Genomic DNA, 27,341 nt, shown 5'->3' with positions numbered 1-27,341 from the left:
CAATAGGTACTCCTCCTAAGGTACTGTTGGGGGGGGACAGTCAGGCTGGGGAAGGCAGCAGTGGCTGTACCTCTGGAACAAAAGGGTAGGGAAAGGAAGAGCAGGGCAATAGTTATAGGGGATTCAGTGGTCAGGAGGATAGCTCGGGGATTCTGTGCATATGATAAAGAAAACTGGATGGTGGTTTGCCTTCTTGGAGCTAGGGTCCAGAATGTAACTTCTCATGTCCATGACAACCTAAGGGAGGGGGAGAGGTGAAGAGTAATGAGGTTGTGGTACATGTTGGTATAAATGACATAGGGAGGATGAGTAAAGTGGTCCTTAAAAAAAAAAATGTAGGGAGCTAAAAAGGACCGCAAAGGGGGTGATCTCTGGTTTAGTTTCTGTGCCATGTGATAATGAGGGCAAGAACGGTATCAGGTGGAGGATGAATGAGTGGCTAAAGGGGTGGAGTAAGGGGCAGGGATTAGAGTTCTTGGATCACTGGGACCTATTTTGGGGTAGGTGGGATCTGTACCAAATGGCAGGGTTACATCTGAATCCCAGAGGGACCAGGATCCTGGCGGGGGCCTTTTTTAGGGCTACTAAGGAGATTTTAAACTAGTGCAGTGGGGGGAAAGGGTCCATATAAAGGAGAGCAGCAAAGAGATGAGGCTTGTAGACAAAGTTTGGGAGGTGGAAAGGCAGGTGATCAAGAAGGAAAAGGATCGGTACCAATGATGGAGGTGGGACAATGGTAATAAATAATAGTTGACCGTAAAGATGGGGACAAGCAGAAGGTAAGATGTGGGAAATCTCTGAAATGCATTTACTTTAATGCTAAGAGTATTGTAAGGAAAGAGAATGAGCTGAAGGTTTGGATAGACATTTGGCAGAATGACGTGGTGGCAGGAGGGATGTGACTGGCAGCTAAATATTCTGGGATTTTGCTGCTTTAGGTGTGATAGAATTGGAGGGGTAAAGGGGGGGGTGTGGCGTTGCTTGTCAGGGAAAATATTACGGTGGTGCTGATGTGAGATAGATTGAGGGGGGGGAATTAAAAAAAATTAAAAGGTGAGGTTACAGTTATGGGGGTGCATAATAGACCACCTAGTAGGGAGCAAGAAATAGAGGAGCAAATATGTAAGGAAATAGCAGAGATTTGTCATAAACACAGGGTTGAGTTAGTGGGGGATTTTAATTTTCCTGCTATAGATTGGGAAACACATTCTGTGAAAGGGCTGGATGGGGATTAGAATTTGTAAAATGTGTGCAGTATAGTTTTATTCAGCAATATGTAGAGGTACTGACTATAGAAGGGGCAATGTTGGATCTACTGTTGGGGAATGAGATAGGTCAGGTAATTGAGGTATGCGTTGGGGAGCACTTTGGGTCCAGTGATCACAGTGCCATTAGCTTCAATGTAATTATGGAAAGGGGTAGACCAGGACCTAAGATTGAGGTTTTCAAGTGGGGGGGGGGGGGAAAGAAGCTTATTTGAGGAGATGAGAAAGTATTTAAGACGAGTGGATTGGGATGATTTGTTTATGGGAAGGATGTAGTAGAGAAATAGAGGTCTTTTAAAGGTGAGATGTTGAGGGTACAAAATCTTTGTTCCTATCAAGATAAAAGGTAGGGTCAAAAGTTTGAGAGAGCCATGGTTTTCAAGGGATATTGGAAAGTTGGATTGAAAGAAAGAGGGAGACCTACAATAAATATAAGGAATAAAGGAATGTAAAAAGAATCTTAATTAAAGCTAAAAGGCTATAACAAACAAGGTGAAAATAAATCCAAAAGGTTTCTATAAATATGTTAATAGCAAAATGAGAGTGAGGGATAAAATTGTGGTCCCTTAGAGAATCAGAACAGACAACTGTGTGTGGAGCCAAATGAGATGAGGGAGATTTTGAACAAGTTCTTTTTGGTATTCACTTAGGAAAAGGATATTGAATTCTGTGGGGTACATGAAACAAAGGGTAATTATGGAGATTTTAGTGATTAAGAAAGAGGAGGTACTGGAGCTTTTTAAGAATATAAAGGTGGATAAGTCTCCAGGTCCTGACAGGATTTTCCCCAAGACCTTGAGAGAAGTTAGTGAGAAAATAGCAGCGGCTGACAGTGATCGTTTCAAATATCCTGTCGGAGGATTGGCGTATTGCTAATGTGGTTCCTTTATTTAAAAATGGTTTGAGGAGCAAGTCGAGCAATTATAGGCCTGCAAGTTTGACGTCTGTGGTAGGTAAGTTAATGGAAAATGTTCTTAGCGATAATATATATATTAAGTACCTGGAGAGACAGGGTTTGATCAGGAACACTCAACATGGGTTTGTGTGTTGAAAGAAATGTTTGACCAATCTTGTTCAATTTTTTGAAGAGTTGACTAGGAATGTTGATGAGGGAAAAGCAGTGGATGTTGTCTATATGGACTTCAGTAAGGCCTTCAATAAGGTTCTGCATGGAAGGTTCAGGCACTAGGTATTAACTTTGAGATAGTCAAATGGATTCAACAGTGGCTGGAAGGGAGATGCCAGAGAGTAGTAATGGATAACTGTTTGTCAGGCTGGAAGCCAGTAACAAGCAGTGTGCCTCAGGAGTAAGGAAGTGATGGTGAGACTGTTGAAGGCATTGGAGAGGCCAAATTTGGAATACTGTATGCAGTTCTGGTCACCAAATTATAGGAAGGATATCAACGAGGTCCGGTCCGGGCAGAAAGAAGGAGGCGGCGGCCCCGGTTCGGGCACAGGGAAAGCAGCGGCGACCTAGGAGGGGAGGCAGGCCCCTCCAGCCCGGGTAAGAAACCTACATAGGAGAAGGACACTCCGAAAAAAAACCTACGACCCAAGGACCTTGTCCTCCCCCTCCCTCCCCGTCCTCCCCCTCCCTCCCCGTCCTCCCCCTCCCTCCCCGTCCTCCCCCTCCCTCCCCGTCCTCCCCCTCCCTCCCCGTCCTCCCCTCCCTCCCCGTCCTCCCCCTCCCTCCCCGTCCTCCCCCTCCCTCCCCGTCCTCCCCCTCCCTCCCCGTCCTCCCCCTCCCTCCCCGTCCTCCCCCTCCCTCCCCGTCCTCCCCCTCCCTCCCCCTCCTCCCCCTCCCTCCCCCTCCTCCCCCTCCTCCCCCTCCCTCCCCCTCCTCCCCTCCCTCCCCCTCCTCCCCCTCCCTCCCCCTCCTCCCCCTCCCTCCCCCTCCTCCCCCTCCCTCCCCCTCCTCCCCCTCCCTCCCCCTCCTCCCCCTCCCTCCCCCTCCTCCCCCTCCCTCCCCCTCCTCCCCCTCCCTCCCCCTCCCTCCCCCTCCTCCCCCTCCCTCCCCCTCCTCCCCCTCCCTCCCCCTCCTCCCCCTCCCTCCCCCTCCTCCCCCTCCCTCCCCCTCCTCCCCCTCCCTCCCCCTCCTCCCCCTCCCTCCCCCTCCCTCCCCCTCCCTCCCCCTCCCTCCCCCTCCCTCCCCCTCCCTCCCCCTCCTCCCCCTCCCTCCCCCTCCTCCCCCTCCCTCCCCCTCCTCCCCCTCCCTCCCCCTCCTCCCCCTCCCTCCCCCTCCTCCCCCTCCCTCCCCCTCCTCCCCCTCCCTCCCCCTCCTCCCCCTCCCTCCCCCTCCTCCCCCTCCCTCCCCCTCCTCCCCCTCCCTCCCCCTCCTCCCCTCCCTCCCCCTCCTCCCCCTCCCTCCCCCTCCTCCCCTCCCTCCCCCTCCTCCCCCTCCCTCCCCCTCCCTCCCCCTCCTCCCCCTCCCTCCCCCTCCTCCCCCTCCCTCCCCCTCCCTCCCCCTCCTCCCCCTCCCTCCCCCTCCTCCCCCTCCTCCCCCTCCCTCCCCCTCCTCCCCCTCCCTCCCCTCCTCCCCTCCCTCCCCCTCCCTCCCCCTCCCTCCCCCTCCTCCCCCTCCCTCCCCCTCCTCCCCCTCCTCCCCCTCCTCCCCCTCCTCCCCCTCCCTCCCCCTCCCTCCCCCTCCTCCCCCTCCTCCCCCTCCTCCCCCTCCCTCCCCTCCTCCCTCCCCCTCCTCCCTCCCCCTCCTCCCCCTCCCTCCCCCTCCTCCCCCTCCCTCCCCCTCCTCCCCCTCCCTCCCCCTCCCTCCCCCTCCCTCCCCCTCCTCCCCCTCCTCCCCCTCCCTCCCCCTCCTCCCCCTCCCTCCCCCTCCTCCCCCTCCCTCCCCCTCCTCCCCCTCCTCCCCCTCCCTCCCCCTCCTCCCCCTCCTCCCCCTCCTCCCCCTCCTCCCCTCCCTCCCCCTCCTCCCCCTCCCTCCCCTCCTCCCCCTCCCTCCCCCCTCCCTCCCCCTCCCTCCCCCTCCTCCCTCCCTCCCCTCTCCCCTCCTCCCCCTCCTCCCCCTCCCTCCCCCTCCTCCCCTCCCTCCCCCTCCTCCCCTCCCTCCCCTCCTCCCCTCCTCCCCCTCCTCCCCCTCCTCCCCCTCCCTCCCCCTCCTCCCCTCCCTCCCCCTCCTCCCCCTCCCTCCCCTCCTCCCCCTCCCTCCCCCTCCTCCCCCTCCCTCGCCCTCTCCCCCGCCTCCCCTCCTCCCCGCCTCCCCTCCCCCCGCCCTCCCCCTCCCCCTCCCCTCCTCCCCCTCTCCCCCTCCCCTCCTCCCCCTCCCTCCCGCCCTCCCCCTCCCTCCCGTCCTCCCCCTCCCTCCCGTCCTCCCCCTCCCTCCCTCCCTCCCTCCCTCCCGTCCTCCCCCTCCCTCCCGTCCTCCCCCTCCCTCCCTCCCTCCCGCCCTCCCCCTCCCTCCCGCCCTCCCCCTCCCTCCCGCCCTCCCCCTCCCTCCCGCCCTCCCGCTCCCACCCGCCCTCCCCCTCCCTCCCGCCCTCCCCCTCCCTCCGCCCTCCCCCTCCCTCCCGCCCTCCCCCTCCCTCCCTCCCCCTCCTCCCCCTCCCTCCCCCTCCTCCCCCTCCCTCCCTCCCTCCCCGTCCTCCCCCTCCCTCCCTCCCTCCCCCTCCCTCCCCGTCCTCCCCCTCCCTCCCTCCCTCCCCGTCCTCCCCCTCCCTCCCTCCCTCCCCGTCCTCCCCCTCCCTCCCTCCCCGTCCTCCCCCTCCCTCCCTCCCCGTCCTCCCCCTCCCTCCCTCCCCGTCCTCCCCCTCCCTCCCTCCCCGTCCTCCCCCTCCCTCCCTCCCCGTCCTCCCCCTCCCTCCCCGTCCCTCCCCACGCAGCTTTCCATTGCAGGCAAAATCTTCGCTAGGATTCTCCTAAATAGAATAATACCTAGTGTCGCCGAGAATGTTCTCCCAGAAGAACTACTGACATGGTCTTTGCCCTCAGACAGCTCCAAGAAAAGTGCAGAAAACAAAACAAAGGACTCTACATCACCTTTGTTGACCTCACCAAAGCCTTCGACACCGTGAGCAGGAAAGGGCTTTGGCAAATACTAGTGCGCATCAGATGCCCCCCAAAGTTCCTCAACATGGATAAATCACTACAGAACAGAAAACAGGCCATTTGGCCCTTCTAGTCTATGCTGGTCAGGCCACAACTGTAGGAAGAGAAACAAAAGTATCATTTCAGATCAAAAGACAAAAGAATTATATTACGCTTCAGGACGAGGAGTGGGGTGTATCTCTGATCAAGAAAATCTGGGTTAACAGTGGGGTAAAGCTATAAACAAGGTTATCTAGTCAAAATGTGAGTAGTGAAAATGTAGACAAAGAACAGTGAAAAGAATGTAGGAGTTGCCAAGTGAAGAACAGACAGACAAGCCCAGCAGAAAGAAAAACAAACGAGCTGATATGGAAAATATACCTATGTACCATTCATTATGTATTCATTAATCCATTACTATGTAACAATTTACTATGTACTTCAACTACACTGTTTATGGGAAATATTAGTGTAATTAAGTAACAGCCACAGTATGTAGAAAAGTTGGCTGATTATAGTATGTGTAGAATTTGCTGACTTCAAAGCCTGCTAACTTTAAAATACAGAGGAGAAATATTTTCATCCCCAAGGTTGCACAAAACTGCCAACTTTAAAACACAGGTCCAGACAGAAAACATCAAAGTCATACATGGAGTAACAGGAGATCAGATAGGAGAAGTTAGACAGGATGAGGTTGGGGAAACCGTAGTGGCGAGTGATTTATCCTGAAACAGGTCGGTTACAAGAAGATAAAATTAGCACAAGGAGAAGTGATAAGAGACCAAGAAACAAACGCAGGATGAGCTAATTGGTACAAAACATCAATCAAAGTTGAAGATTGGTAAGTAACTGAAAATCTGTATGAAGAAAAAGAGCAGTGTCTCATAGCAACAGGCATTTCAGAGTCCAGGCTTTGATTTGTCTCAGCTTTTGTTTGCAAATAGAGGCTTAAACTTTTCTGAAGAATGCTCCACATTTCCTGGTTCATTTTTGAACATCAAAAAACCACAACACTTGACAGAAAAATTGCTGGTGGCAGGTCAGACAGTATCATGGGTTGGTATGGTCAGTCAATGTTTAGGTCTGGATCCTTTATCAAGAATAATTTAGGAAGGGGATGATAAATAGGTAAATGGATAGGAAAAGATTAGAAGGATCTGAGTCTTATGCAGTCAAATGGGGTTTGTGTGGGTAGACAACTTGGCATGGAGAAGTTGGTCCTCAATTTCATACAAATTCCACATCTCACTCTAAAGTGGTTACCTTGCTGTATGCCTAAAATTTAAAGAAATGGACCCTTCCAGTCCACAAGCCTGTCCAATGAACCTACATTCTCATACATTTTGAAGGGTTGAAAGAAACTGGAGGAAACCCTTACAGATTGTTTCTAACCCCAGTCACTGGTACTATACCAGCATTGCACTAACTGCTAAGTTAACCATAGCACTATTGCTTCTGTGATAGGGATTCACAAACCTTCCAGTGTTTTTCCTTCCAGTGTTTTTGTCAAACTTGATAAAGGCACAGATTTCAATTTCAGTAGCATCTTCGAGGTCACCTCTGCAGCATAGTCAGTATCTATTTCATGAATCTTGGACTCTTCTGTAAAAACATTAGTTGATGAAAGCGATGACACCTTTGTACCCATTTGCGTTGCTTCAGAGCTGCTGTAATAAACAATAAAGTGATGGAAGTAGTTAATTTTTTATCAGGACCTCTAATAAATGTGCCAATGTTAATTGAGTTCAAAATCAACCAGAAAGTTGCCAAAGAGTCATCCACAGAGCAATTGTGAACTACAGATTTCTCTCTCCATCCCCACCCCTTGGGGAAAAAAAAGTACTTTTAGGAAATGATATATCAAAGAGATTTTTTTTCCAAGGGACCTGCTTTGAAAGAGCAAGTCAAATCAAAAGGAATTATTCAACATTTCATTTACATGGACCAAAAAAATTATGAAAATCTAATAGAATGGATAGTGGTAACTTATTTTTCCTAAACTCAGAAAAAATAACCTGGTATTTTTTACTCACGCTTTGTTAAACCACTTGGTATAGATCTTCTGCCCAAAATAAAACCTATTCTGATTTCAATCCACTAGTTTACAAATTGTGTAGTGAAGTTGAAAGTGACTTACTGAAGGGCTGATACTCAAGAGGTGAGGCAAGTCTGAGGATTTGTTTCATACTTGTCCATGCCAGTCAAGTTGTCAACCTGCTTTCCCAGTTCATCTCGGTCTTGTTGCAATCTAAGGTAACTTTTTTCATTGTCCAGTATACCACTAATTTAGATGTCATCCACAAAATTGTTACCCATCCAAGCAGTTAAAACAACCGCATTTGTCCCTGAGGCACACTACTAATCACAGGTTTGCAATCTGAATAAAAATCTTTCACTACTACCCTCTGAGCATCAAGGCCAAATTTGTATCCAGCTGGCCAGCTTTGTTCCCTTGTGATTGGACCTTCTGGATCAGCCTACCATGTGGGAACTTGTCAAATACCTTACCAAAATCCATGTTGTACTGCCCTGCCCTCACACCCTTCTTGGATGCCACTCTCCCAAATTTGTGAGACAATTTATCACTTACAAGAAAATAAGAAGTGAGGTGGGAGCTCCAGGGGGTAATGTCCATTCATAAGGATTTGGAATTTGAAATATTAGGACAGTCTCGCACTAAAGTTTAAAAAAATGACTTTCCCCATATTAGTGACATTTATCTTCAATGAAATATCACAGATTTATTTGAAGGATTATTGTAATCTAAAAGGTCTAATTTGGTTAGGCCACGTTTGGACTATTGCGGTATTGTGTGCAGTTCAAACCACATTACAGAAAGGAAGTGGAAGCTTTGGAGAGGGTGCAGAACCGGTTCACTGGGATCTTGCCTGGATTAGCTATAAGAAAAGCTTGGACAAACCGATTGTTTTGAATGGAGCATCGGAGGCTGAGGGGAGATCTGATAGAAGTTTATAAACAGGGTAGATAGTCAAAGTCTTTTTAAATTTAACATTTAGACATACAGTACGATAACTGCCCAATTTAAACCCCTGGTATGTTTTTGAATGGTGGAAGGAAATCGAATCCCCCGGGAAAAACCCACACAGACACAGGGACATATAAACTCCTTACAGACCTCGGCCCGGTCCCGATCGCTGTAAAGGCATTGCTTTAACTGCTATGTCAACTATGCCGCCCACGTTTCCCAAGGCAGTGATGTCAAATACCAGAGGGCATAGCTTTAAAGAGATTTGAGGCCTTTTGTTTTAAATGTTGGGTGGCTGGAACTCACTGCCGGGGAAGTAGTGGAAGCAGATACAATAGCAACTTTTAAGTGGGCACGTGAATAGCTAGGAAATTAGGGGATACAGACTATATGCAGGCAGATGTGGTGTTTAAATTGGCATCCTGGTTGGCAGAGACATTGTGAGCTGACAGCATGTAGTGTTTTTTTTCTATGTTCTGTGCTTGATTAGAATTTAAAACAGATTTACTTCCACACAACAGTGCAGTCAACATGCTGCAGGTGACAGACTGATAGGGAAAACTATGCTGAATATTCAAATAGAAAGTGTTTTTACAGACTACATTATAATGTTAATGATACCATATCCAGTGAATGAATAAAAGAAAAGCTAGATTTTGCTTTTGTGAACATGGGTCACAATATCAAATAGGTCAGGAGCAGGTTAAAAAGACAGTACATTAAACTATTAGGCAAAGAGAAAACACAACAAAAATAATGGAAATTAGGTAACTAAATGTTACATTTAATATTTCAAAATAATGGCAATGAGTCAGGACACTGCCAACGCAGAATCAGTGATGATCTCAACCCAGAAAACAATTTTACATCAACTGACTCCTTTGTCTATCCTGTTTATTACTTGCTCAAAAGAATTCCAACAGATTTGAAAGGCCTCAGGAGACCATGCTGACTTTAGCCTATTTTATCATGTGCTTTCAAGCACCCCAAAACCTAATCCTTAATAATGGACAGAAAAATCTTGCCAACCATAAAAGTCAGGTTAACCAGTCTATAATGTTTGCCTCTCTCCCTTCAAAAGAGAGTGGAGTGTTGTTTGCAACTTTCCAGTCCTCTGGAACCATTACTGACTCAAGTGCTTTATTGGAAGATCATAAATCATAAGAGCAGAAATAGGCTATTCAGCCCATCGAGTCAGCCCCACCATTGAATCATGAACTGATCCATTTTCCCACTCAGCCCCACAGCCCGGCCTTCTCCCCATAACCTTTGAGGCCCTGGCTAATCAAGAACCTATCAATCTCCACCTTAGATACATCCAATCTCCTGGCCTCTACGATCACCTATGACAACAAATTCCGCAGATTTACCAACCTCTGGCTGAAGAAATTCCTCCGCATCTTTGTTTTAAGCGAACTCACTTCTATCCTGAAGTTGTGCCCTCTTGTCCTAGTCTCCAATCATGGGGGGAAAAAAAAACCTTTCTACATCTACTCTACCTCTGCCTTTCAAAATGTTTTAAAGATGAACTACTCATTCTTCCACAATCTCTTCAGTCATCTCTCAGAACTCTGGGACATTCCAGGTGACTTTTGGCCTTTATATATCTCAGGTGGAAACTTGCTTCCCTCCTTACAAGTTGCATGGGGAAAACTGTTATACATGATCCCCATCTTTTAAAGGTTAAGAATAAAGCCTTGACACTGATTCACAGTTGACATAGCTATTTGCACAACATCTTTACAGTACCAGTGATCAAGACTGGACCTGGGTTCAAATCCTACAATGTCTGTAAGTGAGTTTGTACATTCTCTCTGTGTCTACGTGGGTTTTCTCCGAAGGCTCCTTTTTCCTCCCACCCTTTATAATGTACCAGGGTGTAGGTTAATGGTGAAATTTGGGCAGCATGAATTCGTAGGGCTAAATTGGCCTGTTACAGTGCTGTATGTCTAATCTACAAGCACCAATAAATGGTTCTGGGAAAATAACTTTTTAAAATGTACAAGGGAAGCCCTTTGAATCTGATCATTGTCTGGGAATGTCACAGATCAGGTAGGCTCTGCTTGTTTGAAAAATTGTAAGTATGTTCACAAGAGACAAATTAGAATTTTTACATACTTAGCACAAGCTGTTTTTTAAAAAGTTCCCTCAGTAGTTTGTTTCATTTAGTTAATCCAACAAGTCATCATTCCTCATACTGGGCAGATATACAATTAACACTCGTACCTACATACAATATTGGAAAATTAAAATGTGCACGTCTGATGTAGAATGGCCATTCTCAGGGGTCCACAGCACATTTGTGGGAGGTGGGGTGCATGGATTGAAATCCTTTATAAGGGGTGTCCAAGATGTATAGGGTGGCATGGAAACTGAAAGGATTAAACTTTTTAAGGGGGAAAGAAAGGACTTTGCTGCACAGTTGCCACACAACTGGAGAAGGCCATTCAGCCCTTGAGACTAGCGAATGCTGAATTGTGTAGCAATCCTATCACATGTAACTATTCTCTTTCGTATGTCTATAAAACCCTTGTTCCCCTTTCTCCTGTATCCATCTCTGCTTGATGTAATTTAAAGCAACCAATTAGCCTACCGATCATCACATCATTGGATAAAGATTTTACTATAAATGAGCCTGTAGAGCTCAACTGCCTTTAAATGGCAAATTCAATAAAGAGTTCAAAACCGCTCATGTGGGTTGCAGAACAATGCTGCGCTAAAGGGTTATCTTAAAGTTTAGATATTTTTGTAAGCATTTCATGTGCAGATAAATTTATAATTTCAGATTCAGGAGAACTTGGGGAATACAGCATCACTCGACCTTAATAAATCTTACAAGAGCACACATTTTAGTGCAGAAAAAAAATTGTAAACAAAAATATATTTCCCTGGAAAAATTAAAACTGATGAGGAATAAACATACCTGACTGAAGAAAAGCTCCGATCCTGACTAATGTAACTTGCAACAGGTATTAGAGATGTCAGTTTTGATGCATCATAGTTCTTCAGATTACCGATGGCTCGAGCCCTACAAAGACATTTATTAATAGCTAAACCAATTTCTTCCAGCTGGAGTGAGTCAAATGGATCAAAATTTGTGTTGCTCTAATCCATTCCCTTCCCTTCTTTCCCATTTATTTAGGTACTTGACAGCATTGCCTTTCTTTACCAGTATATTCATCCAGTTAATGTTTACACGGTCCCGATTAGCTATTGCAGCACCACAGACTGATGTTTAATTTTAGGTCTTGCTCTTTATTTGACTGTTCAATATCTGCAGCAAGCAGAGGAACTTTATAACCATGGCATTATTCAAAGATTACCAATGTCCAGTCCAAACCCTCAAAACTCTGTCAAAAATAGACGAACAAATTGCCAATGTTGGTGACTGAAAAAAAAGTTGCAGATAGCATTATCCTGATTTTATTGTCCTTGTATGCAAATCCTGAAATTGAATGGACATGAAGGAGATTGTAATAATTTAGTTACAGATTTGCTCTTCTCAGTGTAATAGAAGGAAATGTCAATTATTCCAAATGTTAATTGGGGTAGTCAATGGGGGCACAGAATGTCTAAGCTACATTCAGGAGAATTGTTTTTAGGATTAGTGGTAGAAACCCAATAATTCAGAGCCCCATGTTGGATATAGTTCATGTAATGAAGCCAGGCAAATGGAGAATCATTTGTTTTTTTTTTGCAACGATCATAGTTCTCAAAAGTTCAATACAGTTTAGGAAAAAGACAAGAATAAAATAGTGAGGCTCCAACTTCTGGCAGGGCCATTCTTACTAGACATTTAGCATAATTATACCAGCACAAATTGTCAAAGGTAAAACAGTCTTGGAGCAATGGGAGGCATTTAAGGAGAATTAAGCAGTTCAGACTAAACCTTTCCACAAAGAAAGCAAGTGGGATGCACAGATCCAGAGCTCTTTGAATGACCAGGTGTTCAGAGACAAGGGAAAAGTAATAAAAAGCAAAGCTTTGGTCAGATACAGAGCTTAATACTCAAGTAACCCAGAGGAGTACAGAAAGTTCAAGAGTGAAATTTAAATGGAAATTAGAAAAGTGAAGAAAGGATATAAAATGGGCGAGTAAATTCAAAGATACTTCAGTAGGATTTATATACAGAAAGAAAATGTGGTTAATTAAAGGCTACAGAAAAAGGGAGATTATACAAATATAGAGTAAACAAACCTGAAATATTGGATGGGATAGAAGAGGAAATATTAAGATTAATCATTTTGACAGTTGATAAATTAAGTATATCCCAGATTGTTGAAATTGAATGTGTTGCTTGTAATTTCTCAGCCCACCCTGACTACAGGAATGATACCAAAACAATGGAGACTATTAACATCCCATTCTTTGAAAAGAGAGGAAGGGATAATGCCAAGTAAATACAAGACATACCTTGATAAAAGGCTCAGGCCCAAAACATTGGTTATGTATTTTTTACCTTTGCTCCATAAAGTTCACTATTTGACTTGCTGAGTTTCTCCAGCATTGTGTTTTTACTAATTACAAGCCAGTTAGTTTATGGCTATCCATAAGAAATCCATTCTAATGACAGTACAAACCTTACATTAGAAAGTCAGTATAGATTTGTTAAAGCAAGGTTTTATCAAAATAACAAATAATTTTTTGAGAATGTAATAAAAGGGTTGATGAGGGTAGTGTATTAAATGAAATTAACATGGATTTTAGCAAAGCCACTGACAAGGTCCCACAGGGAAGGATGGTGTGGAAAAAAAAGTATAAAGCCCATGACTGGAAATAAAAGTGGAATGATTGTTAATTGTTTTTTTTTAATGACTTTTACTATTAGAGTTCAGTTCTCAGTCCTTTTTGTAATACATATAAACGAGGTAGACCAAACAAGTAAGAAAGATGGCAAAGAAGTTTTCAAATTATACACTAATCAGTTAACAATAAGGGAGAGATGGGGGTTGAAGCCTGAAAATCTCTCTCTCTGAACATGAGTAAAATAATTCCATTTAATGTGCTGCGGTTCTGGTCTACACATGGAGTGGAATCTGACAGATCAGCTAAAGGGTGGGTTGGGTCACCTTTTGAATAGATAAGTGCTTGCATTTTGAGTTCTTCCTATCACAGCATCTCGTGTTATTTTCTGGCGTTGCTCAATTGAATTTTGTTCCTAAATAACAAAGAAAAACAATTTGAAGTCAGCATTGAGAACACTTCTTACATACAGTTGTTACGAGTCCAGAGGATCCCAAAACCCAGCAACAATAGATATTCACCAAGACAAATGGTTACTTAAACAAAAGTTGCTTTTAATTATCTTTAAACATGAAAACAGAATCACACTTCAACTTATCACTATTGACTTACTAACCTAACTTCACCCCCTTCTAATTCTAAGTGCATGTGTATGTAATGTGTGTATAAGTTCAGAAAAGTTCTTTGGTTCACAGTCCAATCTCACTTCTCATTCTTCCAAGTTTACTGGTTGCAGGCAATTCTTATACTGTGCACAGAAATTAACATTTGTAAAGTTCATCAGGCTTTGGTGCTTGAAAGGTAAATTGTTACCGCTCAGGAAGGTTCTTGTCAGTTGTCAGAGAGAGATTTATTGTACGCTGGACACCCACAAATGATTCCTTTTTAAATCAGCCACTTCAGTGTCTTGCCAGAGAAACTTGCCCTCTCAGGGTTCTCCAGATGATGACCTCTTTCTTTCGGGTCACCACAGAGTGCCTTTTTGTTTCTCTTATTTCAAGTGAAACATTAGACAGTCAGTCCTCTCTTCTTGCATGAACCACAAGGGTTTTGACCAGGCTGAACTAAGCACTCACAACCTGTCTTCCAAATGGGGTTTTTTCATAAGCTTTCCAGCTAGTCCTGTTCCAGTCTCAGCTGCTGCTGCTGAACTGTAGCACTGTAGAACTGAATTCTCTCTCTTTCTCTGAGAAAAACCTGTTTGACTCTCTCTGCTTCCAAAACCACATGACACTCAGAACAGCAAGTTCTTTTCCAGACAGAATGTGGCTCCGACAACTTCTTTCATCTGTTGCCTTTTTGTAAACAACAATCCATTAGTGAAGTCTCTTGGGCATTCTCCAAAGATTTTGCAAAGGCTCTGGGGCTGACATGTCTGGCATGAGCAGAGCTCCAGTATTTTAAGTAAGATCTGTTTTAAAGTATTTGCATGTTACCTGCTCTAAAAAAAATCTGCCCCTATTTATCTTCCAAAAACATATCTATATACAAGATAAACACAATATAATCTGTCACACAGTAAAATAACATCGAGAGCATTGGAGATGGAGGGGAGTCGTCATAAGTTTATAAGATTATGACTGGGATAGATTGAGTAGACATAATCTTTCTCCAAGGGTAAAGATGTCAATTACTAGAGAACATGTGTAAGATGAAAGGGGAAGAATTTAAAAAGGAGAGATACAATGCAATTTTTTTTTATACACAGAATAGTTGGTGTCTGGAACAGGCTGCCAGGGGGTAGCTATGATGTTGCAAAATGAACTGCGTCAATTCTCTAAATATGATCTAGGCAGTGTTGTAAAGTTGAAGCATGATATCCCAATGTATGAATTGGACCTGACCAAAGAAGGCAAGGATGCTGTATGCCTTCTTCACCACCTATTTCTTTGTGTTGTTACTTTGAAAGAACTATGTTCATCAATATTCCTTAGCACTCTTCCACTTACTGCACATATCCTATCCCTATTTCACTTCCCAAAATGCTTGTTTGGATTAAATTCCACCTACTAATACTCCACCCAGCTTTGCACCTAATTGATATTCTGTAAATCCTGCTTAGATGATCTTTCCAACTCTCCACAATGCCACTAACATTCATAAACATAAATACCAAGGTTGAAATGGTTGCCACAAGAGGACACAGGTTTAAGGTCATGGGGAGTAGGCACAGAGGAGATGTCAGGGTTAAGTTTAAAAAAAATAAATAATATCGCAGAGAGTGTGTGGAATGGGCTTCCAGCAACAGAATTGGAGGAGGATATGATAGGGTCTTTTAAAAGACTTTTGCATAGGTACATGGAATTTAGAAAAATACTAATTTCTAAGGTATGGAAATGTTTGGCACAACTTTGTGGGCCAAAGGGCCTATATTGTGCTGTAAGTTTTCTATGAATCATACCTCTTACATTCACATCTAAGGCCTGAAAATATATTATGAACAGCAAGTGTCCCAGCACCAATCCCTATTGTACACCACTGGTCATGGTTTTCCAATTAAAAAAGAACTACCCTCTGCCTCTCATCACCAAGCTTTAGATCTAATTAGCCAGCTCAGCTTGAATCCCATGTGCTTAAACGTTGATCATCCTACGATGTTGGACAAAGTCAAATGCCTTTTCAACAGCATACAGTCTGTCTCCCTGCCTTCATCAATGTTCCCAGTTACTGCCTCAAGAAACTCAAATTAGTGAAGCAGGATCCCTCTGCACGAAGTGATGTTGATTATTCTTGATCAGCCCCTGCCATTCCAAACATACATAAATTCTATTCCTGAGGATCTTCTCCAATAGTTTCCCTACCATTGATCACTGACCCACAGTAAGCTGATGTGATTTAATGTGGTTCTCAATTTGAAAGCATTTTATCAAAGTGGTGCCAACTTGAAATATAGAGATTAGTGAGTAAGGGAACTATTCTCAATAAATTTTTTCAGCTTGCGCTACCCCCCCCCCCCCTCCAACCGAGGACTCTGCTCAAAGTTTATGGGCCCCCTTCTCTGTGAATCAGTTTTGGTTTCTTCCAAACTTCTTTCCTACTGGGGGGGGGGCAGGGTGGTGGTGTAGGATCCCAGTTAAAAATGGCTGGTGTAAAGGATCAATTTGAATACATTTATTTATTTACGTGTGTCCTTGGAGACATGTCCAACCAATGAGTCTATTTTAGGTGTCAGAACAATCGCATTTTAAGTCTCTTCACATTTTAGCTACTAAATTAAGTGAACTTGGTAAATGCAAAAACAATTACTGTTTTATCCAATATATTTTCTGCACACAGCTATTAAGCTGTGGAAAGTATAATCAAAGCAAGACATATGTGGTAAATGGGAGGGCATAGAAGAATGCAATGGAGCAGAAAGATCTAGGAATAACGGTGCATTGTTCCCTGAAGGTAGGAGCGCATATGTATAGGGTGGTGAAGGAGGCCTTTAGTATTCTTGCCTATATAAATCAGTGCATAGAATATAGGAGTTGGGAAGTAATGATGAAACTGTACAAGGCATGGGTGAGGCCAAATTTAGAATACTGTGTGCAGTTCTGGTCACCGATTTATAGGAAGGATATTAACAAGATAGAGAGAGTGCAGAGAAGATTTACAAAAATGTTGCCTGGGTTTCAGCATCTGGAATACAAGGAAAGATTGAGCAAATTAGATCTTTATTCCTTGGAACGCAGAAGGCTGAGAGGGGATTTGATAGAGGTGTTTAAGATAATGAGAGTGATAGATAGAGTTGATGTGGAAAGGCTTTTCCCATTGAGAGTAGGAGAGATGGATACAAGAGGTCATGGTTGAGAGTTGACAGGCAAAGGTTTAGGAGTAACATAAGGGGGGACTTCTTTACTCAGAAAGGTGGAGGCAGGGTCAATTTTGAAATTTAAGAAAGTTGGATAAGTATATGGATGGGAGGGGGATGGAGGGATATGGGCAGAGTGCTGGTAAGTGGGATTAGAGGAGGGTACTTGGATCAGTTCAGACAAGAAGGGCCAAATTGGCCTGTTTCTGTGCTGTAATGGTTATATGGTTAGTACTTCCATTAAAAAAAATCCTTATGCCTTCTTACCAAGATTGATTTTTCTGCTGAGAGTCTAGCCTGCACTCTGGAAGAATAGTTTCTGGTAGAGGAATCCAAAAATTCAGCAGGTAACCCAACAGTCCATGAAACCGTACTCCAATTCTGTTGAATTTCTCCAGACCATGCATTTTTCAGCAAATCTGTGCAACAGCAAATATTGCATTTTTTAAGCAAAGTAACAAAATGTTGAAACAGCAGAAAGAAGGGAGATACATCTGAGGGTTGTAGGTCAATTGGTTGTAATTGGGCGGCATGGGCTTAAGGGCCAGAAAGGCCTGTCACTGTGCTGTATGTATAAATTTTAAAAATTTAGAAATAACATTTGGTGCTATGCAATGATGGATAGAGTACCATTACACAAGAATAATCTTTCAACCAAGCATTACATCCAGGAATTGCACTGCTAGGATTCAAAACTGTTATTCAAGGTCAGTAAATCATCTCTACAAAACTCATTTATCTACTTTATGATATTCTGGCTTGAACTCACCGGACATCTGCCATTTTTCACCTTCAGTGGTTTGGTGACTGTCATCACTGGTTGGATCATTAAGGCTGAGATACTCCTTTATCAGCTTGCTTAGCTGCATGTATGCATCTACAAGGTTATCTGCATGCAATGATTGCACAAAGAAAGGACAGATGCTATTACTTAAATTCTTTGAGGGCTTCACTGTAATCTAAGCAACAAAAAAAATTAAATTTTCAGTGAGATTTGCATGTATAACAAGTCACTTTCCTTAGTTTCCTGAGCAGTTTTTTTCCATTTTAAAAAATAAACAGCTGTTGTGTGAAATGTAAGGTGTGCATATTTTATTTCCACAGCAGTTACGACTGAGGTAAACCAAGAAGTGATGTCAAGAGTAAAATAAGATTGGAGGAAAAAATGACACTGTGGATATTCAAGAGGGAAATGTTTGTGTGTATTTTGGTTAGTATGGTATGAAAAATTAAAAAAAGAGTAAAATAAGATTGAAGACAGAAATTCTTATTTAAAAAAAGTTTATGTTAAGTGAAGAGGCACTGAAACAAATATCATTTCAAAGAAATAGAGGATGTCATCAGTGGTTAATGAAGATAATTGAATACATTGAATGCTGTCTTAATTTCTATATCCAGAAAGGAGCTGGATAAATTCTTCATTTAGCAGATAGAAATGTTAAAGTAGCAGAAAATATGGCAGATAATTGGAGTGAGACCTGATACAAGACCTGGATAATAGATTTTAAAAATCCAGAACATTTTGCAAAAGCCCAGCAGTTCAGACAGCAACTGTGAAGAGAGAAACAGTTAATATTTCAGATCAAGGGGCTTTTATCAGAACCAAAGTTTAAAAAAAAAAGACAAACAGAAATCCGATCAAAGACAAAAACAAGACCCAGAAATGCTTTAAATCTGAATTTTTAAAAAAAATGCTGGAGATACTCAGCAAGGCAAGCGGCTTCTGAGGCAATAGAGAGCAGAATTTACATTCAAGGTTGATGACTTTTCTTTTAGTTAAAAAAACAAGGTGAAGAGATCTGTACCCCTTATAAAAAATCTTCAATCTCCAATCAGTTGTCAAACATCAGGAGTAATTAGACTCCAATCAATAAGCCTAACTAATTAATAGTAACTATCAATATTAAGGAAGCCAAAAAAAAACAATTTCAACTGTGATCTTGCTTGGTATTTGCATCCTCACCGAACATAGTTATTTACAGAAGGTACCATTAATAGCAGGACAACATAAAATGGGGAACAGATACACTCTAAGTGGGAAAAATACTTTACTGGTGAAATTATAAACTGTGATCTTTTAAAAAGAAAAAAAAACTAATCAATGACACCTCCAGAATTCCAAATTCTTGATTTTGAACACCAGTAGAATCTTAGTGTTGCAGCTTTGTAGTGCTATTAAGCAAAAGCCCATGAAAGCTCTCTCAGCTGCAGAATGACTATAAAACAGTAGAAAACAATTGAATGAAGAAATTTGCATCATGAGGTCTTGAGGATGTGATTAGTTTAGTACTGGTTAATAAAGGTTGGTCATGAGGCAAGTCCAACCAATAACAGGCTAACAGATAAATAGGGATTTACTCTTTGCTTCTCTTCAGTGAGTTAATAAAGATGCAAGTCCTTACCAGTGTTGATCACCGCATCAAAATATCCTGGAAATTCTTGGTTCATGCTGATATAATTATCAACTCTGGATACAGCATAATTGATTTGAGATTCTTCGTAGTGACCTCTTATCTGCAATCGTTTTGCATGCTCTTCCTTATTCTGTGGAATTAGCAGAATGTATCGAGGTTCTAAATATGTCATCTTCAAGCTATAAATGCCCTAATCAATGGTGGAAATAGAAAAAAACAAAATTATACTCTCTTCCTATTCAAAGCAAACCTATTACCTATCTTTTTCAAAAGTAGATGTTAGTGAAGAGCAAGGCCATGAAAAGTACAGCCCTCAAAATATGGTGAAACATGAAAATAAGAATAAAAACATTTATTATTTACTATGTTTCATGTCCCTTTAAAAAAACATCTTGAAATAACAAAAATAAAGAGTGGAATGATTATTGAAATTTAAAACAAATAGGACTCTGGACACTATTTCTATGACACTATCAGAATCTTCTAATATTCCATCAGATTTTATAAGTCATCAATTTCACTTTTAATCAACTACAATTAATGTTGGCAAGCAGATTAGACAAGATAATGCAAACTCGGAACACAAGCCATGCTCATTCAACCATATTTAGTTGACACCTTTATTTTTCATGTTTTCTCACAACACAAGGAGGTATTTAGCCATGATCAGCTCTCAACATTTCCATTAATCCCATTCTCCCTGCTTATAATTTTCCCAGTTATCTATTTTCTCTCTTATTATGAGACAAGGTTAACAGAGTAAAGGCTTTTCGGTTTGGAGGATGAGAGGTGACTTAAGAGATCGACAAGATTGTGAGGGGCATAATCCAGCCAACACCTTTTCCTGGAGTGACAGTAGCAAAAACCAGAGGACATCGACAAGGTGAGGGGAGAGTATTGGGTGTCTGAAATGCATTGTCAGGGACAGTGGTGAGGCTGGTACATTTGGGACATTCAAAAAACTTCTTTTTCTTGTGCCTGTCTAAGAGGTTTATGTAAGATAGGAAAGGATTAGATTGTTGAGTAGGTTTTCATAGAACACAACTTTGTGGGTCAAAAAGTTTGTACTGGATAATAATGTTTAATATTCTATGTTTGTTAGTTCTTGAAACCCATCCAAAAGAAACATAATCCTTGAGTCTATTAAGCCCATAAGAAGTTGTATGTCTCAATTAGATTATTCTCCTTCTAAACAAGAAAATGTAGTAAAAACACAAAAATGCTGAGGAACTCAGCTAGTCTCATAACGTCTATAGGAGGTAAAGATATATTACTGAGGTTTCAGGCCTGAGCTCTTCTTCGAGATGCTCTGCTGAATGTTTCATATGATAAACCCTCCATCACTAAAATTAATCCAGTGAATTCACACTGCACTATCTTTTTCATACATGTGTCCTTCCTTTGGCAGGGAACGGTATACATCTTCCAGGCACAGTCTCATCGGGACTCTATATTGTGCCCTCCATAATATTTGGGACAAAGGTACTTTTTTTTTCTTTATTTGCCCCTGTGCTTTACAGTTTTAAATTTGTAATCAAACAATTCACATCTGATTAAAGTGCACATTCCAGATTTTTTTTAAAGGGTATTTGAGTACATTTTGGTTTGACCATGCAGAAATCACAGCACTTTTTATACATAGTTCCCTCATTGCACAGGGGCAAACAGATGAAGGAAAAAAGTGTCTTTGTCCCAAACATTATGGGGGTGGGTTTATATAAATCTTGCTTCTCACAGGCAATAAGAATGCTGAATGACCAAAATAACTGCCCCTTGTAACTATCCAAGACATTCATATTCATGAAACAATATTTATTATCACTGAAATACTTGTCCTGTATATGTACTGCTTGTCTGCATGGGTGTTATTATCTGCTTGTGTGTCTGTGTGTTTTGCAATGAGGACCTGAGAACGCTATTTCATCAGGTTGTACCTGTACAATCAGATGACAATAAATTTGACTAGACTTGACTTGATGTAGTCAAGTTTATTGCCATCTCAATGATTTTTCATGCTCTCTTCAGACAATGATCCCAGTAGATCATGTTGATGTTCTCTCCGCCACTCTCATGGTCCTGTGGAATCACCTCCGATCCATTTCTCTGCAACAACCGTACCACAGTGTGAAGCAGCTGGCCAGGAAGCTCTTGATAGAGCTCCTGTTGAGGGTTGACATAATGGTGGCTGGTAGCCCTGCCTGCTTTAGTTTTCTCAGGAAGCACAGTCGCTGTTGCACTTCCAACAAGTGAGGAGATATTGAGTGTCTACAATAGGTCATTAGTTAAGTGAACTCCAAGGAACTTGGTGCTCTCTACTCTCCAATGGAGAGTTGTTGATATGTAGTGGAGGGTGTGCACACACATATATAAGAGAGTGTGTGTGTGTACACATATACATATGTTACAGGAGTTTACAAGAGATGTGCGAGGCAAATACTTTACAGAGTGGAAGGTGGCTGGAAAGGGCTGCCAGGTGTAGTGGTGGAAGCAAAAACCATAGTAGCATTTAAGAGACTTTTAGAGAGAAACATGGATATGAAGGGTATGGAGCAGCAGAATTTTAGTGTGATTTGAACATCATGTTTGGCACAGACTCATGGACCAAAGTGCCTGTACCTGTGATGTATTGTTCCAAGCTCTAGGATTTCATAATTACTATTAGAACCACATCTGTCATTCACAAAGTACAAATGCATGACAACCATCATACCTACTTCTAGTTCCATATGAGTACAGCAGGCCAGACCATTTCTGGCTACAGTTTCTAATGCATCTCTGCTGAGGCCAAAGTAATGTCCATTGTATTTCATCGTCTCGAGAAATTTCCCCTATTCAAAAACATACAAATAGAAAGAGCAGTCAACAACTCAATGTTATAACTGTATGAAAAATTATAACTAAAAGTTTGAGTTTCAAGTTTTGATTCAGAGCATAACTTGAAGTAGAAAATAGGGTCAAGCTATTTCTTAATCCATATATGATTTTTTTTGCTTAAAAGATCACATGAAAATCTTTTACAAGAAATTTCTTCTGGCTCATCAATTTTGGAGCTTAGAACACCTTTGAAAACCTACGTGAATGCTGGCTTTAAGAGTAGTCAAAAGAAAGCTGAGATTTGAAATTTGGAAGATTGACACAGTTGCAGCAGATTTTTAAAAAGTTTATTTTTTATTCTTTGAACCAATACCAAGTAGTCCATAAATACAGTGATGTGATTTTAATTTTATACAATGTAGAAGAAATCTTCCTTCGTTTAATCTACTTAATTCAGCTGCATGAAAGGATGAACATTTTATTTAACAAAAAAATTCTACTTTTCAAATGTGCAGACAATTGAGAACAAAGGCCATTTGAGCCTGCCCTGGTTGCCATGGGGACTGTGATTTTAAGGACACATCCTCTTCTGATTGTTGGATGCTATGCGTTGGCAATGTCCTTTAAATGAGTCTGGTCTCATACCCAAATTGCATCTTAAAGATTTTCTCTGAGCTTAAAATACACAGATGCTCATTTGAAAGTGGGTTTGTCCAATTTCACTACTTTTTTGAGGAGATCCCAATTTAACGCTTTGTCAAAAATTGATGCATTCTAATTTTTATTTGGAATTTTTCACCCCTTATGTAGATATGGACACACAGTTGAGTACACTCAACATTGTGATTGGAAGGTTTTTTTTGTACACTGAAAAAATTGAGGGATATGAGAATCAGATTGGAATGGTGAAACAGCTGTTTTCCTATTGAATGATAAAACTGATCTAAATTATAGCATTTCCTACTGTCATTCATTTATTTTTAAATCACCTTTGCAGTGTTATCCTCAAAGCCCTTTTCTGGATATTATATGATTTTAGTCAACTAGGCCATCAATATATTCAATGGACCTTGTGAACCTGCATGGCACTAAGGATGTGAAGACCATTCGTAATCTAGCAGTTCTGAAAGGAAAAAAAAAATGTTTCCAATTCTTATTACTGTTCAATATTACCCAGCTGCGAGCTATATTCTGGAAAGCATATGTCGTTTAGCCACAAGGGACTGATAGGTTTGAACTCTGCAGCAATACTTTTCTCGGACAATAAACTCCTGGCAGTCACTATGTAGAATCAGCAGGAGAACTGGGTATGCCAATGAACTCTGGAAGGCTATGAGCTCCCCTGCGTCACCAGCAGTAAACTAACGAGTCATCTCCTCTCAGAGAATAGAAAATTGGAAAATACTGGTGATTAAAGTGAACAAGTGGAATAATAAAGAGAATCAGACAGTGTGACAGATGGAATACAGTGTACAGAACACTTGGGACTCATCAGTAACTGTTCCTTCACTGCAGTGAAATAAATGTTGGATCCCAGTTGTCATATTGGCTTATCCTCTATTTAATTTGTTTGTCCTTCATCAGAACTTGAAATTAAAAATATGTATTTGAATTAGAATTTTGCTCAGATTCTTAATCAAGAAATCCAAGGAAGGCAACATACAATTTTCCTACCTCACTTTTCTGTAAAATCAAGCTGCCTTCTGCCAAACAGATATCAAAGAGTCGACTTTAGGATGAGAAATACCAAATCAGCCTAGATTCTTCTTCAGTTTTGAAGCCTACCCAGGTAAAGTGATTTAAGCAGGTCAATTGCATAGCCTCTCAAACAAAATTTGTGCACCTTCAATTAAAGCAAGCAGAGCAAAGAAAATAACCTCCAAGGTGTCTCAAAATCTGAATGGGCAGCATGGATAGCACAATACTATTGCAACACCAACAATCCAGGTTAGAATCCAGCACTGTCTGACAGGAGTTTGTACATTCTTCCTTGTCTGCCTGGGTTTACTCCAGGTTTTCCAGTTACAACCACCATCCAAAAACTTAGGGGTTTGCAGGTTAATTGATGTATTTGATTGGTACAGGCTTGTAGACAGAAAAGGCCTGTAACTGAACTGTATGTCTAAATTTTAAAATTTTTAAAAAATGGATGAAGGAAGGAATAATGCATTTATCCTCATGAGATAAAGGAACACTGTTGAAGAAAGATATCAATAATTAATAATGTAATCTTTATCTCATTTTCATTACAGCTTTAAAAGATGAAAATGCAAATGAGTCACAGAACAATTGTCATACTGGAGTACTGAATTCTAACTTGCTGGGATAGGAAATCTAAAGACATGATTCCCAGCAAAAAGCATTTCCTGATCTTGGTCATTTCATGATGAGCTGCAATTCAGGTTGGAAGCAAATTGTCACTTTGCGCCAAATTCAATTTGCTCTTATATTCTTTAAAATTCTCTTCCTATAATTATTATTAACACAAAAGCAAAAGGCTCCTCCTCCAACTTCTCTTTTCTCTGCTTGTCACCCATACCTTCTTTCCCCTAGCTCCCAGCCCCATTGCTTCTTCCTCTGATCAGAAAGCAGCTTTTTCAGACCCCACCCCCTCACCTCTTAACTCCTTGTTTTTTTCCTCCTTTCCCACTGGCATTCATCGATTAGCTGCAAGCCTCCTTGCCCTTCCTCTGCCACCCCCCCAACCTTCTTTGGGTGTTTGCCCAATCTTTGGTGCCCCTGTCGAAGGACTCAGGCCGAAACATTGGCTGCATATTGGTTTCCATGGATGCTACATGACCTGCTGAGTTCCTCCAGTACTTTTGGGTTTTGCTGAGAATTGTGGGATGGTTGACTGAACCGATCCCAGACACTTGTGGAAGTTTCAATCCACAAAACGAACTGGACCAGACACAAGTGTTGTACTACAATTACAAGGCCTGCAGACATTCATGTTTCACTTTGGACCAAACATGAGCTCAGGCAAACGAGGTTAGCAAGAATTAGGCATCAGTTACCACCTTGTATCAGCCACTGAATATTGATCCAGGGAGTTACTATCAATGCACTGTTGCATGTTTATGTGTTAGCAACATTGTTCAATCGAGTTTGGTCCCTTGAAAAGTCACTCAAATTGCAGCTTAAAGATTTTCTCGGAGCTTAAAATACCCAGAGGCTGTTTCAATTTAGGTTTGTCCAATTCATAATATTTTTTGAGGAGGCCCCAAATTTAATGCTTCATCAAAAATTGATGCAATACAACTTTTATTTGTAATTTTCCACCAATTTGCTCTTCTGTTGCTTAAAATTCTCTCCCTCGAATGATTATTAACATAAAATATTCACAAAAAAAGACTCGTTATCTGTCTCCTTTCCTTCTCTTTTCCCTGCCTTCCACCCAGAGACTGTCCCTACTTGAAAGCTTGTAATTCATGCTCCCACCGAAATTCATTATGCTTTGAAACAAATAGCAGTGGTCCTCCCATCTGGTTTCCAATTGGTCAAGCTCAGCCAGGAGCCTGCAGCAGAATTATAACTGACACTGTGTCAGGAAGGCAGGAGAGTGATAAGCCCTGCACTCATGGTCAGTAGTGGAGAGTGATAATGCCACCCTCATGGTCAGTAGTGGAGATTGATAATGCCACCCTCATGGTCAGTAGTGGAGAGTGATAATGCCACCCTCATGGTCAGTAGTGGAGAGTGATAATGCCACTCTCATGGTCAGTAGTGGAGATTGATAATGCCACCCTCATGGTCAGTAGTGGAGAGTGATAATGCCACCCACATGGTCAGTAGTGGAGAGTGATAATGCCACCCTCATGGTCAGTAGTGCAGAGTGAGCCAGCCCTACTCCAACCAAGGGAATGATGATAACTCCTACCTCACCTGGCGCAGCAGACCAATCTTTGTGAAGAGCAGAGAACCATGGATGCCAGGAGCCCAGTGAAGACCCCTGAAATTAGCCCCAAAAGTGACAGATAATGATTGGGACTCTGACACATAATTCGAGCCCATGTATTGAATGACTCTGTGTATGTGAATAAAGCTGTTATCTGACTTGTTCTTGGTAAAACAGACAAGGAGATATTGGTTGAAGTCCTCACAAAGAGTAGTACCATCAGCTAATGGCTGTAAGACATTGAAGTAATTAGTCAAGAAATAGTTTATATTTTAAAAAAGTGATTACAATAACAAGTATTTTAGAATTTTCAAAATATTGCTTTTAAAGAGATTAGTTTTAATATATTAAAATGTTCCAAATGGGTTTGAATGTCAGAAACATTTGACACTTTGACAATTTTGACAGATGGCTAATCTAGGGGTGTTGTTCAGCTGGCAGGTCTTACTGACAAGTTTTTGTAGGCAAGGCTTATTCTGGTACTCCCACAATCCTTATGCTATAGAAGAGCCTGCAAATGCATTGGGCATCATTGCAAATTCTTGATTGGGCAAATTATACTAGGCAAGTTGGTACTTTGTTAAATGGGCAAGAGCAAGAGTGGCAGCTTTCCACCATCTTCAGCTTTTCATTAGTAGAATTTAGAAGAAGCATTAATGAAGCATTTTTAAAATATAAATTTCAGCACACATGCACAACGAGGAGAAACACTTTAAATGAGGAGAAACTGAGAAGCAAATGTAAGGCTAATATGGTTTAAGGCACTACAATCAAATTGGAACAAAAGGGGAAGGGCATGGGCATAACCTTTATCCATGAGTGGGGTTAAGTAAATAGATCAGTATGGTTTAAAGAGATAATGAAGTACAAATCTTAAATATGGTGAAAAATTTGAAATCTGCAATGGGACAACAAACTAGAGGAAAATGACATGGGTTGATGGAAATTACAAGATTCACTGAAGCTAGTATGCATTGGGATGTGTTGGGAGTTTGCTGCGTATCAGAATTTGCAAGTCTTGTCAGGATAACAAGATCGAACTCCTTTGAAGGCAACAGAGGCATTTATTGAGGGTTTCAATTGAAGTGGAGTGGAGGTGGTCACATATGAGAAAAGACCAACTTGTGTACAGTTGGACTGTTACCTAGATTCAAGCAGCCAATGAAGTTGTAAAGCGTTTGTAGTCAAAGAGGTAGTTGCATCTTCACCAAAGATGCAAGAATCTGACAAAATTCAAGCGGAAATGGAAAATGGAAGCAGCTCTGGCTCATTCACAATCTCAAACATCACACAACAAAAACTGTTGGGAGGAAAGAAAAAATAATAAAGGTGGGTAGTGTCAACATTAAACATTATAGCATTACCAAAATGGCAAAAGATTATGCCCTTG

At 42.0% G+C, this 27,341-nt stretch overlaps 1 protein-coding gene across 1 annotated transcript in view; it reads right to left on the bottom strand.

The window, feature by feature from the left end:
- Positions 1 to 27,341, bottom strand: part of lrguk (leucine-rich repeats and guanylate kinase domain containing) — a 78,896-nt gene that overhangs the window by 1,293 nt on the left and 50,262 nt on the right. The window contains exons 14-20 of the mRNA XM_069907698.1: positions 21,954 to 22,067; positions 19,228 to 19,429; positions 17,595 to 17,714; positions 17,093 to 17,244; positions 13,359 to 13,447; positions 11,213 to 11,317; positions 6,780 to 6,970 (exon numbers count right to left, since the gene is read on the bottom strand). Of these exons, the coding sequence (XP_069763799.1) occupies positions 6,780 to 6,970; positions 11,213 to 11,317; positions 13,359 to 13,447; positions 17,093 to 17,244; positions 17,595 to 17,714; positions 19,228 to 19,429; positions 21,954 to 22,067 (973 nt within the window). The remainder of the gene's footprint in view (positions 1 to 6,779; positions 6,971 to 11,212; positions 11,318 to 13,358; positions 13,448 to 17,092; positions 17,245 to 17,594; positions 17,715 to 19,227; positions 19,430 to 21,953; positions 22,068 to 27,341) is intronic.

The sequence above is a fragment of the Narcine bancroftii genome, chromosome 13, assembly GCF_036971445.1.
Source record: "Narcine bancroftii isolate sNarBan1 chromosome 13, sNarBan1.hap1, whole genome shotgun sequence".
Taxonomy (NCBI): domain Eukaryota; kingdom Metazoa; phylum Chordata; class Chondrichthyes; order Torpediniformes; family Narcinidae; genus Narcine; species Narcine bancroftii.
The sequence above is the reverse complement of the archived record's forward strand: the minus strand, read 5'-3'. Positions and strand labels throughout refer to the sequence as shown.